This window comes from Myotis daubentonii, chromosome 1 (genome assembly GCF_963259705.1).
Source record: "Myotis daubentonii chromosome 1, mMyoDau2.1, whole genome shotgun sequence".
NCBI lineage: Eukaryota > Metazoa > Chordata > Mammalia > Chiroptera > Vespertilionidae > Myotis > Myotis daubentonii.
The window spans coordinates 151565046-151582334 of NC_081840.1; the positions used below are offsets into that span (position 1 = coordinate 151565046).

General features: G+C 41.7%; 1 protein-coding gene and 1 long non-coding RNA gene across 34 annotated transcripts in view; one reads left to right on the forward strand and one right to left on the reverse strand.

Moving 5' to 3' along the window:
• The window catches only part of ZMYND11 (zinc finger MYND-type containing 11), a 141979-nt gene extending 126431 nt beyond the window's left edge, over positions 1-15548 (forward strand). For 22 of the 33 annotated variants that reach the window (XM_059662591.1, XM_059662702.1, XM_059662582.1 and 19 more), the window contains 3 exons: positions 175-210; positions 2154-2257; positions 14237-15548. In XM_059662591.1, coding sequence (XP_059518574.1) covers positions 175-210; positions 2154-2257; positions 14237-14486 — 390 coding nt within the window. In that variant the 3' untranslated portion in view covers positions 14487-15548. Of the gene's footprint in view, positions 1-174; positions 211-2153; positions 2258-13399; positions 14071-14236 lie in introns of those variants that run through there. The other 11 variants (XM_059662758.1, XM_059662813.1, XM_059662793.1 and 8 more) reach the window with 3 other exon arrangements.
• On the reverse strand, positions 8580-9915 carry LOC132215013 (uncharacterized). The gene is made up of 2 exons (XR_009448393.1): positions 9783-9915; positions 8580-8738 (listed from the first exon to the last, which is right to left on the reverse strand). It is a non-coding gene; the product is annotated as an uncharacterized LOC132215013 (long non-coding RNA).
• Positions 15549-17289: the final 1741 nt, after the last annotated feature.

Here is a 17289-nt window from a genome sequence, read left to right on the forward strand (position 1 = left end):
GGATTTTCAGAATTACTGCACTTAACATTTATATGTTAGGTTATATTAAAGAAATTGATTACTTTTACTTTATGATGGTAACATCTCAGTGGTCTGTAACTCCCATTAGAATCTGAGAAGTAGTTCATTTTTCATTGTATCCTGTTTGAGACTCTTGTCTCCCACTTATATTAGAAACTCCTGAGCGTACACATTCTCCACAGATCGCAGGTAATTGGTGCGGGGAAAATTTTTGTTCCCAAATGCTCATAACTTGGTTTTAATTTTATGAATTACTGTAGGAAGTTTAGTGATTCTTCATTTGATCCAGACTATGTTCTGAAGAGTCTTTAAATACATGTAAAGTAAATGTTTCATGAGGGAAGGAAACATAAAAATTATTACAAAGATTGGGCAAGAAGGAAAAGGGAAAGTTAGCATATAATTTAGAAAAATCTATGTAAATAAGTTGGTAGGAAAAAGAGATGAATAATGAAATAATGCCACTATATGGAAAGTAAGGTGTGCTCAGGGACAATACCCTTACACCATGCCTGTAATTCTACCTTCATGCAAAGACCAGAGAAAGCCAGAAAGTAGACACTAGATTTAAGAGAAGAAATCCCCATAAGTTTACCAAACAATCAAGGAAATGGGAAGAGGAGGCTGTAATAAAGAATTATAATACTGCCGAAGCCGGTTTGGCTCAGTGGATAGAGCGTCGGCTTGCGGACTGAGGGGTTCCAGGTTCGATTCCGGTCAGGGGCATGTACCTGGGTTGCGGGCACATCCCCAGTGGGAGATGTGCAGGAGGCAGCTGATCGATGCTTCTCTCTCATCGATGTTTCTAACTCTCCATCTCTCTCCCTTCGTCTCTGTAAAAAATCAATAGAATATATTTTAAAAAAAAAAGAATTATAATACTGCCTTTTATAGCACTTACATTTGTGAACTTGGTCCTATTATACCTATTCATTTGATTGCACATATAAGTGATAACCATGAATATTTGTCTTTCTCTAACTGACTTGTTTTACTTAGCATAATACTGTTCTCTAGCTCCATCCATGTTGTCACAAATGGCAGGAATTCCTTCTTTCTTTGAATAATACTCCATTGTGTGTGTGCATGTAGGTGTGTGTGTTGGGGGGCGGTGGTGTCATCCTGTTTATTCATTCATCTGTTGACAGACACGTTTTGTCCAAATGTTGTCTATAGTGAATATGCCACTGAACACTATATAAGACAGTGGTCCAGTCCTCCCCACCCCCCTTTTGGATAAATGCCCACAGTGGGATTCTGAATCCATATGGCAGTTCTATTTTTAAATACTTGAGGAGCTTCCATACTGTTTCTCATAGTGGCTGCACCATTTTACATTCCTAACAACAGTGTACCAAGTGTTCCCTTTTCTCCACATTCTTATCAGCACTTACTTCTTTTTGGTACTAGTCTTTCTAAAAGTTGTAAAGTGACAATCTCATTGTGGTTTTGATTAGTATTTCCCTGATTATTAGAGATGTGGAGCACATTTTCATGTACCTGTTGGCCATCAGTATGTCTTTGGAGAAATGTTTATTCAAGTCCTTTCCCCATGCTTTAATTGGATTATTTGGTTTCTGTTGAGTTGTATGGGTTTTTTTATTTATTTTGGATATTAACCCCTTATCAGATATATGCCTTATCAGATATGTGATTTGAAAATATTTTTTTTCCATTCTACAGGTTCCTTTTTATTTTGTTGATGGTTTTGTTTACTGTACAGAAGGCTTTTAGTTTAATATGCTCAACTTGTTTATTTTTGTTTCCTTTGCTTTGGTGTCAAATAAAAATTTTTTAAGATCATCAAGACTGATAACTAGGAGCTCTTACCCCTATTTCATTGTAGGAAGTTTATGGTTTCAAGTCTTACATTTTAGTCTTTAATCTATTTTGAGTTGATTTTTGTATATGGTATAAGATAGTGGTTCAGTTTTTTGCATGTGTTTTTTTCATATGGCTGCCCAGTCTCTTAATACTATTTATTGAAGAAGCTATATTCTTGGCTTCTTTGTGTTAAATTAGTTGATCATATGTGTATGGGTTTATTTCTAGGCTCTCAATCTGTTCCACTGATCTATGTGTCTGTTTTTATGCCAATACCATATTGCTTTGATATATACCCTTTTTTATAGGTGAGGAATTTGAGGCTTATGAGCTTGAACAGTAAAATCCTGGTTGGTAGAGCTGGAACTCACCCTTCTAAGCTGCTTCAGCTCATGTCATTTCAAGTAGACTGGTAAAATATTTAGAATTGTTACTGTATTATAATTAAATCTTACATTATTGTAAGAAAGACTAAAATGTTGTAGGACAGAATGTAGGTATGTCAGATGCCAAAAAATGGATGTTAAAATGAGATATAAAAGAGAGAGTAAGAAAGAGATATCTTATAAATATATACACAAAGGAAGAGATATAAAATGAGTGAATGCATAAATAAGGTAATAGGGTACTTAGGAGAAAGAATGGTGCTGCTTAAAATATTATTTAAAGATTGCGAAACTAAGAAGTTAAATAAACTTGGTTCCAAACTTACATGACTAATTAACATAAGCCCAAGATTAAAACACAGATCTGACTCATTACAGCTATTTCCAAAAATTAAAACAGGCTGTCCACATTTTTCTAATAGTAGGCTGAATAGGTCCTGCCCTAAGACTCTTACTATCAACTGTCAAATCTATATATCTGTAGGTCTATCTGTCATCTGTCTATATCAGTCTGTATATCTGTCCAGCTGTCTCTTTATAGAACTTACATATCTGTATGGATTTATTTTCAAGTATCTATTTCCAAAACTCAGTCTCACCTTCCTTGCCATTACCTGTTCATTCTCCTTATGGGTATCTGTTAATGATACCATCATTCTTTTATCAACTCAGCTTGAAATCTTAATTTTTACTTTTGCACCATTTTCTTCTCCCAGGTCCAAACAGTCTTAATTACATAGATTTCTCCCTCTTTGGTTAGACCAGATTTTCAACCTCAGTACTATTAACATTTGGACCAAAAATTCATGGAAAAGACAGCTATCCTGTATATTCCAGGATGTTTAACTGCCTGTACCCATTTGATTCCAGTAGCACCTCCTTCTCTCTGTCCCCCAAAGTTATGACGATCAAAATATCTCCCAACAGTGCCAAATAAGATGAGGGCTGAGAACTGACCGCTAGTTTGGGGTCATAAATAACCTTGATAATAATAGCATATCCAGTGGTAAAGTGCAATCTATACTTCTAGCATAAAAGGGTAATATGCTAATGAGACCGGATAGACCAGACATTTTCCAGACGTCCTTCTGGACAAAGGCACGGTGACGGGGGCCAAGGTAGAGCGGTTGGGGCGATCAGGCCAGCACGGGAGAGTGGTTAGGGGCAATCAGGCTGGCAGGAGAGAGCAGTTAGGGGCAATTAGGCAGGCAGGCAGGCAGAGGCAGTTCGGGGTGATCAGGCAGGCAGGCAGAGTCGTTAGGGCTGATTAGGTGGGCAGGCAGCTGGGAGCTAGCGGGAGCCGCAGGGATTGGGCCTAAACCAGCAGTCGGACATCCCCCAAGGGGTCCTGGATTGGAGAGGGTGCAGGCCAGGCTGAGGGACCCTCTGCCCCCCTGCTGGGGTCCAACCCCAGCAGGTCCAGGGGTCCCCAAAGGTGTGGACGGAGTCGGTGAAGAAGGAATGACACAGAGACAGCGTTCAGTTGATCAACAGCCTAGCCAGGATCTCTGGCCAAGTTCTGGTCAGGAATTCCAGCGAAGTTCTGGTTAGGATCTCCAGCCAGGTTCTGCTCAGGTTCTCCAGCCAGGTTCAGTCACCAGGTTCTAGTCAGGTTCTCTTGCCATGTTCTATCCAGGTTCTGTAGCCAGGTTCTGTCTCTAGGATCTTCAACCAAGTTCTCTCGCTAGGTTCTGTCTCTAGGTTCTGTTGCCAGTTCTGTCCAGGATCTTTTGCCATGTTCTGTCTCTAGGTTCTGTGTCTAGGTTCTGTGTCTAGGTTCTGTGTCCTGTTGTCTTGTTACATCTGTATTTATACCAGTTGATTCCAATCCTGTCAATCTCTATTCCAAAGGTTAGGGCATTTCTTATCTCCATTCCAGGGAGTAAAGATTATGTAGCTTAAGCATGATTGTTCATAGTTAAAGTGATTAATTACCTGCCTGGCACTTAGTTAAGGGCTTTTATTCCCTCCCTAACTTCAAGGGAAAATCCCTACCTGGGGAAACAACCTTTCTCAGAGAGGTGACTTTGGTTAAAACTCATAGTGCCAAGAAGGTGAGCAAACATATTAAGAACAGTATGCCATATATGCCAGGTCCCTTGAAACAACAAGGATGGACTGGCTCCCGGCACCCCCCGTGCACAAATTTCATGCACCGGGCCTCTAGTCATATATTTGTCCTTCTTCAGGTAATGTCCTTAAGGTTCATCTATGTTGTAGCATATTGCAGAATTTTCCTTTTTTTAAAGCTGAAAAATATTTCATTTATATGTATATACCACATTCAGCTTATTTATTCACATGCCTATGTTCACTGTTGTGAACATGGGTATATACATATCTCTTTGAGACCCTGCTTTTAATTCTTTTGGGTGTGATTGTTGGATCATATAGTAATTCTGTCTTTAATTTTTTGAGGAAACTCCATACTGTTTCCACAGGAGCTACACCAATTTACATCTCCAACACATTTTTTGTTTTTTTTTTTACTTTGATAGTAGCCATCCAAATGGATACAAAGTGGTATCTCATTGTAGTTTTGATTTGCATTTCCTTGATGATTAGTTATGTTGGGCATCTTTTCATGTACTTATGACATTCCTCTATCTTTTTTGATAAATGTCTATTTAAAGTCCCTTGCCCATTTCTGAATTGAGGTTTTAGTTGTTGAGTTTTAGGAGCTCTCTAAATATTCTGGATATTAATTTCTTACCAGATACATGATTCACAAATATTTTCTCCCAGTGTGTGGGTCATTTTCATTAAGTCCAATTTGTCTATTTTCTCTTTGGTTATCTGTGCCTTTGGTGTCATATCCAAGAAATCATTGCCAAATCTAGGCTTGTGAAGCTTCTATCCTGTGTTTTATTCTAAGAATTTTATTGTCTTAGGTCTTACATTTACATTCTTGATACATTTTAAGTTAAATTTTTCATATGTTAGATAAAGATTCAGTTTCTTTCTAGAACCACTTGTTAAAAGACTTATCCCCATTAAATGGTCTTGGCACCCTCATCAAAAATCATTTGATCAAAAATGTAAGGGTTTAATTCTGGGCACTCTATCCCACTGGTCTGTGTCTATCTTTATGCCAATACCACATAGTTTTAATGTAACTTTGTAAAAAGTATTGAAATTAGGAAGTAGTAGTAGTCCTCCAGATTGGTTTTTGTTTGTTTGTTTTTCATGATTGTTTTGGCTTCTCAAGGTCCTTCGAGATTCCACATGAAAATTAGAATGGGCTTTTTTGTTTCTACTAAAAATGTCATTGTGCCCAGCTTGCATGGCCTGTGAACCAGGAGGTTGCATTTTGATTTCCGGCCAGGGCATATGCGTGGGTTGAGGACTCGATCCTCAGCATGGGATGCACAGGAGGCAGCTTATCAATGATTCTCATCATTGATGTTTCTGTCTGTCTCTCCCCCTCCCTTCCTCTCTGAAATCAACTAAAATATATTTTTTTTTAAATGTCATTGGGATTTTGATAGGAATTGGCATTGAATACATAGATCACTCTCAATAGTATTGACATCTTAACAATGTTAAGTCTTTTAGTCTGTGAACATGGGATATGTTTCCATTTATGTCTTCTTTAATTTCAGCAATATTTTTTAGTTTTCATTGTACAAGTCTTTCATCTCCTTGTTAATTTCAAAGTGTTTTATTCTTACTTTGAACAATTTTAAATAGAATTGTTTTCATTATCTATCCTATCTAATAAAAGAGAAACATGGTAATTGGCGTACGACCGCTACCCTTCCCACTGGCTAATCAGGGAGATATGCAAATTAACTGCCAGCCAAGATGGCGGCCGGCAGCCAGGCAGCTTAAACTGAACATGAGGCTTGCTTGCTTCAGTGACAGAGGACTCCAACGTTCCCCACCTGCCTTGCTGGCCTCTGAGCTTGCAGTTTAAGAAACATTGTAACAAATATAGAAGCTAAACAAAACCCCAGAAACCAGCTTTCAGCCGGCTGGGATCTCAGAGCTGGAGTTGATACAGAGTTTCGATTATAGAACCTAAACAAACCAGATACCTCCTTTCAGCAGCTGAGGCCTCAGAGCTGGAGTCAGAGCTAAAGCTGGCCCAGAATAAAAAAGAAAAAAGAAAAAAAGGAGCAGTTGGGAGCTTCAGTCCCAGCCTGAAAACAGCCCTCAGCCCCTCAACCAGACAGGCCAGGCACTCCAGTGGGGACCCCCACCCTGAAGGGTGTGTGACCAGCTGCAAACAGCCATCATCCAGGCTGGCCAGGCACCCCAGTGGGGACCCCCACCCTGAACCAGGAAACCCTTCAGGGCAAACCAGCCAGCCCCCAGCTGTGCACCAGGCCTCTATTCTATATAGTAAAAGGGTAATATGCCTCCCAGCACCGGGATCAGCGGAGCTGCGAGGCCTCCCGGCACCGGGATCAGCGTGACATGGGGCAGCGCCCAAACCCCCTGATCGCCCTGCGGCTGTGTGTGTGACAGGGGGCGGGGCCACAACCTCCCTATCAGCCCTGCTCTGTTCGTGACAGGGGAAGGCGCCCCAACCCCCTGATCAGCCCTGCTCTGTGCCTGATAGGTGGGAGCTCCCCAACTCCCTGATCACCCTGTGGCTCTGTGTATGACAGGGTGCGGTGCCCCACCCCCCCCACCCTATGTTCCCTGCTCTGTGTGTGACGGGGTAGATCCATAACCTCCCCATTGGCCCTGCCCTGAGTGTGAGAGTGGCGGCGCCCCAACTCCCTGATCGGCCCTGCCCTGTGGGTGAGAGGGCAGTGCCCCAACCCCCCCCCTCCCCACGGGCCCTGCTCTGTGTGTGATGGGGTAGAGCCATAACCTCCCCATCGGCCCTGCCCTGAGTGTGAGAGTGGCAGCACCCCAACCCCCTGATCGGCCCTGCTCTGTGGGTGACAGGGGGTAGCTCCCCAACCCCCTGATGGCCCCTGCTCTGTGCATGACAGGGGCGAGCTCCCCAACCCCCTGATCGGCCCTGCTCTGTGCATGACGGGGAGCTCCCCAACCCCCTGATTGACCCTGCTCTGTGCATGACAGGGGGGAGCTCCCCAACCCCCTGATGGGCCCTGCTCTGTGTGTGACAGGGGGCAGAGCCCCAACCCCCTGATTGGCCCTACTCTGTGCATGACAGGGGGTGGCGCCGCAACCTCCCCATCGACCCTGCCTTGAGTGTGACAGGGGGCGGTGCCCCAACCCCCTAATCGGCCCTACCCTGAGCGTGACTGAGGGTGGAATTGCAACCTCCCAATCCGCCCTGCTCTGTGCATGACAGGGGGCGGCGCCCCAACTCCCCAATCGGCCCTGCTCTGAGCCCGACCAGGGGCTGCACCTAGGGATTGGGCCTGCCCTCTGCCACCCGGGAGCAGGCCTAAGCCAGCAGGTCGTGATTTCCCGAGGGGTCCCAGACTGCAAGAGGGCACAGGTCGGGCTGAGCGACCCCCCCTCCCCCCGAGTGCACAAATTTTTGTGCACCGGGCCTCTAGTATATATATAAAAGCCAAGCGACCCAAATGACCAGAACGACCGGTTGCTATGACATGCACTGTGGTAGCCAACCAGCTGGATCTGGGCCCTGATCACGCCCCCCCCCCAACCTCCCGTGGCCCTTCCAGCCAGCCCTGCCCCTGATCACATGCCCCCCACTTCCCTTTTGGGGGGTGGGGCTGGCCAGCTAACCTCCGGTGGCCCCTCCCCTCCACTGGCCCAGCCCTAATCAGCCCCCATCAGGGCAGGCTGGCCGGACCCCAGCCGTGCATGAATTCGTGCACCGGGCCTCTAGTTTCCTTATTAGGTTATTCATTGTTCGTGTATAGAAATATGACTGATTTTAGTATATTGACTTAGTATCCTGCTACTTTTCTGAATTCATTTATTAGATCTGACACTTTGTCCTGGAATCTTTGGGGTTTTCTACATTCTAGATCATATCATATCTAAACATATGATTTTACTTTTTCCTTTTAAATTTGTATGGCTTTTATGTCTTGTTTGGTTTGCTGAATTGCTCTGGCTAGAACATTCAGTACTCTATTGAACAGAAGTGAAAAGCAGGCATCCTTGTCTTGTTCCTGATCTAGAGGAAAAACTTTTACCATTGAGTATGATGTTGCAGTGGGTTTTTTATCTGTGGCTTTTTTTTTAAATATATTTTATTTTTTACAGAGAGGAAGGGAGAGGGATAGACAGTTAGAAACATCGATGAGAGAGAAACATCGATCAGCTGCCTTCTGCACATCTCCAACTGGAGATCTGCCCGCAACCAAGGTACATGCCCTCGACCGGAATCGAACCTGGGACCTTTCAGTCCTCAGGCCAATGCTCTATCCACTGAGCCAAACCGGTTTCGGCATATGTGGCTTTTATGTGGAGGTAGTTTCCTTCTCTTCCAGTTTTGTTGAGTGTTTTTATCAGGAAAGGTGAATTTTGTCAGATGCTTTTTCTTTTGATCATCAATTGAAATGATTATGTGCTAATTTTTCCTTTCATTATGTTGATGTGATATCCTATCTAATAAAAGAGAAAAATGGTAATTGGCGTACGACGATACCCTTTTCATTGGCTAATCAGGGCTATATGCAAATTAACTGCCAACTAAGATTGGCAGTTAACTGCCAACAAGATGGCGGTTAATTTGCATATGTAGGCACAATGCAGGGAGGCGAAAGGGAAAGCAGGAAGAAGCCCCCTGCCATGGACAGTGATCGGAAACCCAGGGGGGAGCTAAGAGTTGGGGGACAGGGCAAAGGTGGCCCTGGGGCCGCCTTTGCCCTGCCCCCCAGCCATGATCGGAGAATCAGGTGCCTTTTCCGCCCTGGCCAGTGATAGCAGGAAGTAGGGGTGGAGCCAGCGATGGAGCTGGGCACGATCGAAGCTGGCAGTCCCGGGAGCTAGGGATCCCTTGCCTGGGCCTAAAGAGAAGCCCACGATCACGGGGCCGCTGCAGCTGCGGGTCCCCGCTGCCCGGGCCAGATGCCTAGGCCAGAGGCGTTAGGCCTGGGCAGGGGCGGAGCCTGCAACCGCGGGGAGCTGGGGTCCCCTGCCCAGGCTTGACACCTCTGCCAGAGGCCTCAGGCCTGGTCAAGGGGCCGATCCGGTGATTGGTGATCGGAGGGTGATGAGGGTCAACTCCTCTGGCCGAGGCATCAGGCCTGGGCGGGGGGCTGAGCCGGGGATTGGGGGGATATGATGGTCCCCTTGCCCAGGCCTGAAGCCTGGGTCAGAGGCATCAGGCTTGGGCGGGTGTGGAGCATGCGATCAGAGGGAGATGGGGGTCCCCTGCCCAGGCATGATTCCTAGGCCAGAGGCCTCAAGCCTGGGCGGGGGCCAGAGCCAGTGATCAGGGGGAGATGGGAGTCCCCTGTCCAAGCCTGACACCTCTGGCGGAGGCGTCAGGCCTGGGCAAGGGGCCGATCCTGCGATTGGAGGGTGATGGGGGTCAACGCCTGAGGGCTCCCAGTATGTGAGAGGGGGCAGGCTGGGCTGAGGGACACCCCCCCACACACACACACACACCCAGTGCACGAATTTCGTGCACCGGGCCCCTAGTATTACATTAATTGATTTTTATTTCAATCATCCATGATTAAAGTTTGAGAAGAATTGATACTCTTCTTCAACTAAGAATTCAGTGAATTTACTAGAGAAGACATCAGGTGCAGAGTTCTTTTGTATTGGGAGATTTTTTTATTAATAATTCAATCCCCTTACTAGTTACGGGTCTCCTCAGATTTTCTGCTTCTTTATGATTTAGTCTTGGTAGGTTTTGTTTCTAGGAATTTGTCTGTTTTATCTAGGTTATCCAATTGGTTTGTATAATTGTTAATAGTGCATTATTAACAATTTTTTTTATTTCTATGGAATCAGTAAGCTCCCCACTTTCATGTCTGATTTTATTAATTTGAGTCCTCTTTTTTATTAGTCCATCTAACTATAGGTTTGTCAATTTTGTTGACCTTTTTGAAGAACCAGCTTTCAGTTCAATTTTTTTTTTTGTTTTTCTATTCCCATTTATGTCTGTTCTAATCTTTATTATTTCCTTCCTTTTGCTAGCTTTGGGTTTTGTTTGTTTTTCCCAGTTCCTTAAAGTGGACTTTTAGGTTATTGATTTGAGATTTTTTTTTTAAGGTAGGTATTTGCAACTAATAATTTCCTTCTGAGCATTGCCTTGCTGCTTCTCTTAAATTTTGGTATATTGTGTTTTCTAATTTCCCTTGTGATTTCTTCTTTGATACATTGGTTGTTTAAAAATGTACATTTAATTTGTACAATTTTGTGAATTTTCCAGTTTTGTTTTTGATTGCTTACTTCATCTATTGTGGTCTGAGAAGATACTTTGCATGATATGAGACTTAATTGGTAAGCTGACATATGGTCTGTCTTGGAAAATGTCCCATGTGCACTTGAGGAGAGGATGTGCTCTAGTTGGGGAGACTTGTGTAAAAATCTGTTAGATCTAGTTTATTGTGTAGTTTAAGTCCTTTTCTCTCTTTATTTTCTGTGCGGTTGTTTTATCCATTATTGTGAGGGAGTTATTGAAGTCTCAGCTATTTATTATGGCAGAACTGTCTGTTTTCTCCCTTCAGTTCTGTCAGTTTTTGCTTCATATATTTCGATGGTCTTTGATTAGGTACATAAATGCTTATATTAATAAGAGACTCAATACAGCAAGAAAATACAACAATTATATACTGTCTATCTCTTTGTAAGCTTTTTAAATATTTAAAGTCTATTTTGCTTGATATTATAATAGCCACCTGCTCTCTTTTGATGACTGTTTGCAGGGAACATCTTTTCCCCTCCTTCATTTTCAGCCTGTTTGTGTCTTTCTGTCTCAAGTGAGACTCCCTTAGACGGCATATAGTTGGATCCTGTATTTTTATCCATTCTGCCAATCTGTGCCTTTTGATTGGAGAGTTGAATCCATGTAACTCAAAGTGATTACTGATAGGAGAATGTCTGTCATTGTGTTTATTTTCAATACACCCTATAGCTTTTTATTCCTGATTTCCTGAATTCCTGTCTTTTGTTGAGATTTTCTTTTTTGTAGTGAAATGTTCAAATTTCTTTCCTTTTGTATTCTTTGTGGTTGCATTACCATGGGGATTACACATCATATCCTAAAGTTATAACTCTGTAATATGAATTTATTCAGCTTTACTTCGGTCACATATAAAAACTCCTCCTATATGGCTAGCTCTGTCCCCACCACTTTGAGTTGTTAATGTCACAGAATTACATCTTTGTACATTGTGTCCCCAAAGCATAGCTCTTTTAACTTCATTAACCTCCTAAATTATGTAGAAAAGATTTGGAGTTACAAACAAAATGTACAGTAATAACATTTTAAAAAATGTATTAGTTTTTTAATTATCTAGAAAACAGAATGTACAGTTATAAGCCATTGTTGCAATAGCACTAGCTTTACACTTGTCCAGGATTAACCCTCACTGAGGTCTTTGGAACTCCCTCCACTTTTGTTTATCTGGGAATTTTAAAATATCTTTAACTTTGAAGGATAATTTTGCTGAATATAGGATTCTCTATTTACAGCTTTGTCTTTTAGCACTCTGAATGTATCAGTCTACTATCTTCTGGCCTCCAAAGTTTCTAGTGAGAAATCTGATCATATATTGATGATCCTTTACATGTGCCAGTTTGCTTCTCTAGCTGCTTTCATGATGCTCTTTTTTTGTTTTTTTATTTTTATTTATTTCTTTTAGAAAGAAAAAAAGAGAGAAACATTGATTTATTACTTCACTTATTTATGCATTCATTGGTGGAGTCTTGTATGTGCCCTGACTGGGGATTGAACCCACAACCTTGGCTTATCAGAATGACACTCTAACCAACTGAGCTACCCAGTTAGGGCAGTTCATGATTCTCTTTTAACTTTGGCCTTTGAAAGTGTTGTTATAGCCCTAACCGGTTTGGCTCAGTGGATAGAGCGTCAGCCTATGGACTGAAGGGTCCCAGGTTCAATTCCGGTCAAGGGCACGTACCTTGGTTGTGGGCACATCCCCAGGTGGGGTTATGCAGGAGGCAGCTAATCGATGTTTCTCTCTCATTGATGTTTCTAACTCTCTGACCCTCTCCCTTCCTCTCTGTAAAAAATCAATAAAATATATTTTTTTAAAGTGTTGTTATAATATGTATTGATGTGGGTCTCTTGGAGTCATTGAGCTTTTTGAATGTTTATGTTCATATTTTACATTGGGAAGTTTTCAGCCATTATTTCCTCAAATATTCTCCCTGCCCTTTTCTCTTTCTTCTGGGAACCCAAAAATGCATATCTTGGTATCCCACAGATCCCATAGGCCCTATTTGATTGTCTTCAATCTTTTCCTTATACTTATTTGTAACTTATTTTTAGAGAGAAGGCAGAGGGCTAGAGAGATAGAAACATCGATGAGAGAGCGAGACATCAATTGGCTGCCTTCTGCATGCCCCCCCCCCCTACTGGGGATTGAACCCACAACCCAAGCATGTGCCCTGATTGGGAATTCAACTGGGGACCTCCTGGTTCTTGGGTTGATGCTCAACCACTGGGCTTCCTTATACTTTTTTTTATTATTATTAATTTTATTATTAGTGTTTAATCCTCAGCCAAGAACATATTTAGAAAGAAGGAGGGGGAAAGAGGGAAACATGGATTGGTTACCTTCCCTACACTCCCCAACTGGGAATCACACCTGCAACCCAGGTATGTGCCCTGACCAGGAATCAAACCTTTCAGTGCACGGATGACGCTCAACCATCTGAACCACTCTAGCTGGGCCTTCCTGATACTTTTTAATTTCCATTGTGTCCCGTCTTGTGCCTGCTCAGATCTGCTTTTGAATCCCTCTAGCAATTTTTTCCACTTCAGGTCGTAGACTTTTCAGCTCCAGATTTTCTTTTTTTTTTTTTAATTGATAGTTCCATTTTGTTCACACATGTTGACTTTCTCTACATGTTCCCTTAGTTCTTTGAACATCTTTAATAGTTATTTAAAGTATTTGACCAGTACATCTGCCATTAGGGCCTTTTTATGGACAGTTTCTGGTGATTTTTTTCCTTTGAGTGGTCATACATTTCTGTTCCTTTGTACGCCTTGTGATTCTTTATTGAACACTGGGCATTTGAATCTAATAATATGGTAACTCTGTAATTCTATCTCTTCCTCTCTTCAGGGCCTGGTGTTGGCTGTGCCAAGAATCAGCCTGATACGTAAACTAAGTATCTTCTAGGCCTTTTCTGAGCCTCGACTAGGGCATGCACATCATTAATATTCACTGTCTATGCGGTTGGTTTTGAATGTCCTAATCTTTAATTTCTGGCTCCCCAAAAGGGGAAGTTAAAGGGTACTGGACCTTTAACTTTCCTGAAAGTCACTTCAGTTGAAGAGAGGGGACTTGTGACAATGAGATAAACATCATTGACCTCCCCTCTGTCTGTACCTCTGTGATCAGAAACAGCAGTCAGCATAGATCTCCGCTGTTTGAAGGACAGGCCCTTTTTATCCACCCTGGCTCGCACAAGCTGCTCCAGGAACACGTACACAGCTGCCTGCATCGTGGTGGGTAGCTGCTACTCTGCTAGGAGCTGAACTTGGTCAAAATTAACCACAACTTGCTGTCTAACTCTTCCCCTGGAAGTTGCAAGCCCTCAACAAACTCCAGAGTTCCATAGTAGTCAGCTTCTGACAGATTCTGCCAGTGCAGTTGTCCAGGTGGGGAGACAGATTCCTGTTCTTTCATCTGCTCAGAGTCCCCTCAAGACCTTTGTAAGGAAATCTAAATGTCTGTGTGCCGACGGTAATGACCCAGTAAAGAGAGAACAAGTTGCTGTGCCAGGTAGGCTTGAATTCGTTAGTAACAGTCATTCCATTGTTCCTGCCGTTCTGCTCCTCTGATATTCTTGGCAGTGATGTTATTTTAAGGTTGAGCCAAAAAGATGTTTAAAATCACAGCTTCCAAAGTCTGTGTTAACCAGTTTCTTGTGTACTGAGCCTCTGATTTCCCCTCTAGTGCTACAACTGTGAGGAGGAGGCCATGTACCACTGCTGCTGGAACACATCCTACTGCTCCATCAAGTGCCAGCAGGAGCACTGGCACGCCGAGCACAAGCGCACCTGCCGCCGGAAAAGATGAAGACGGTTCTTGCTGGAGAGTCACCGATGATTGCTCTTCTCAGACACAACGGTTTTTGTTTCCAAGAAGCCAAAATTGTTTAGAATTTGCTTCCCATTTTGCACCAGCCTTTAAACACTTTTCGTGAAGAGATTTTGCACAGTAGTTTAAATCTTTTGTTAATGTCCCTCTGGAATTTTTCGGGGGTAAAAGTAACATCAGTGGAGGGTATTATTTTAAATAAAATTTAATTGAGAATTTGTTGCATTTACAGCAAATTTTAAAACATTTTTAGGTTTTACAGAGATTTTAACCTTTAAACAACAGATCTTTAAAAAAACAACTGGTGAACACAAGTGAGTTTAACAAACATTTAAAATAGATCTGAATGTAAGAACTAAGGACTGTTTCAGAAATAAAACATACTACCTGATGTGAAATTTATTTCTTAACCTTGTTGAGCTGGTTTTGTTCAGCTTAATTTACTGTTTAAAGGCATTATCTATTGGTTATGCCAGTGGGTATATGATTGAATTTAGGGAACAGGGTTGACACAGCAGGTGCTAGTCCTGCATATTTTTTCTTAAATATTTCCCAATTGTGTTTTTCATTTTCTTTTCAATATATAACTTTTATAACAAATTATTAGCTTTGATCTTGTAGTTTAAAATTGCAGGGAACTGGGTAATCTTTTACTGAGCTGGATCTTAGAGAAAATGAATATTTAAATTTTAAAGTTTGCACATTTCATCTTTATTCTAACATGAGTGCTTGTAACAAAATAAACAACAAAAATAAAATAAGCCAAAAACTACCTTAATCCATACATGAAATTATAGATGGGGCGTACAAATTTATTGACTGCTTCCCTTCCCTCCCCAAATATCGATTGCCTATTATCTGGTGTCACCTCATATATTATAAGTTAATGCTAAAAGAAAAGAAAGCACTTAAGTTTCACAGAAGCCGTTATGTTTGTGGTAATGGGTCATTGCCTACTAATGAACCCCATCACTGTACACAGAATGAAGAATAATGCATGTTAATTTTCTTGTATTAAAGATGCTGTGGTTTGTAAAAAGTCTGTATTTTGCGGAATGTTTGGATGAAGAAGCATTACCAATAGGAATGGATCGATAGTTGAATAATGATTTTTTTTATACATAGATATATAAAATACAGCCAGAAAAACTGAAATTACCTTTTTTTTTGAAGAAAAATCTCACAATTTATGTTTTTTCAAAGACTGATCTTAGACCAAGTCCAATTCCCATTTATCATTTAGTTATTTTTTAAGGTTAGAGAAATAATTTGTAAATATTTATTTAGACCTTTGATATTTATTAAAGCAATTACACACAATGGAAGTGAAAGAATCAGGAGAAAAACCTTTTAAAAAGTTTTCTCTAGGTTTGTCAGGGTCACTCTAAAGTTAAAAATATAACCAAGTCTTCTGTGAAATAATCATTCACCCAGTCCTGGTGCTGTTGCAGATGGCGGTGACACAAGTTAATTGACAAGCTGCTGCCCAGTGGTGCCCAGTGGCTCATAGGAACTGCCTGGGCCGTTTCAACACCACCCTGAACTACGAGTGGCTTGCATCTGGTCCTTCCTTGTTGCTGTGTGATTAGTCAGTGTTGCCACGTGCCGTGGTCTGGTTGAGACATCGTAACCAAGAACACTTACCTTCTCTTGATCATTTTCCAAGTTTTAAAACTTCGATCCACCCCTATGAGAGCAAGTTATTGTGGAAATACTTTCAATGTAAAACCATTCCAGAGTGTGTACTATTTACTGATAGCTGCATGAACGTAAGATTCGTGTTACTTTGGCTTTTTTGTCTCCGTTGACACGGTTGCACATTTCCAAGTTACTACAGCGTGAAAACTGTGTGTTAAAAAAAAAAATTTAAAAAAGATTGTGGCCTGGTTTTGTAAAAGTTTTAGGTAAAATTACAATTGATTGTTTTAGGAATCATTAAAATATTTCTGCAAATCATAAAGCTATATCAAGATGTTGAGCTTAGCCACTATGCACATTGTAATTATTCATTGTGGCTGTCCAGTTCTATGATGCATTCTGGCATTTTGTAAGCTGCTCTGACTAGCAATATATAGATTCATTTAATGTGTTAACATTGGTTAATAAATGTATTTAAAAAAACTGGCTTTAATACATTGGTGATTTAGTCCAATTCGCTTTACCAAACCAAACACTTATCACATGGTGGTCATGGTTATCCATTGGTAACTGTTTAACTTTATATGAGAACAGTGTGTGGAAAATCATTCATTTACTTAAACATTTAAGTTGAACTTTTACCAACTTTCAGAAAGACTCAAAATACTTTTACTGGTTCTCAAAAAATTCAGGTTGGTTAACTACAAAACCTGTTTTCTTAATCCTTACACTAGGCCAGGGGTGGGCAAACTTTTTGACTCGAGGGCCACAATGGGTTCTTAACCTGGACCGGAGGGCCGGAACAAAAGCATGGATGGAGTGTTTGTGTGAACTAATATAAATTCAAAGTAAACATCATTACATAAAAGGGTACAGTCTTTTTTTTCAATAGTTTTATTCATTTCAAGGCCAGATCTGGCCCGCGGGCCGTAGTTTGCCCACGGCTGCACTAGGCTGAACAAACAGAAAACTATTCCATAAACACTGAAATAAACTCTTTTAAGACTTTTTCTTAGGCTGGACATTCCTTCATCGACGCTTTTTTTTTTAAATATATTTTATTGATTTTTTACAGAGAGGAAGGGAGAGAGATAGAAACATCGATGAGAGAGAAATATCGATCAGCTGCCTCCTGCACATCTCCTATTGGGAATGTGCCCGCAACCAAGGTACATGCCCTTGACCGGAATCGAACCCAGGACCCTTCAGTCCACAGGCCGATGCTCTATCCACTGAGCCAAACCGGTTATGGCTATCGACACTTCTGAGAC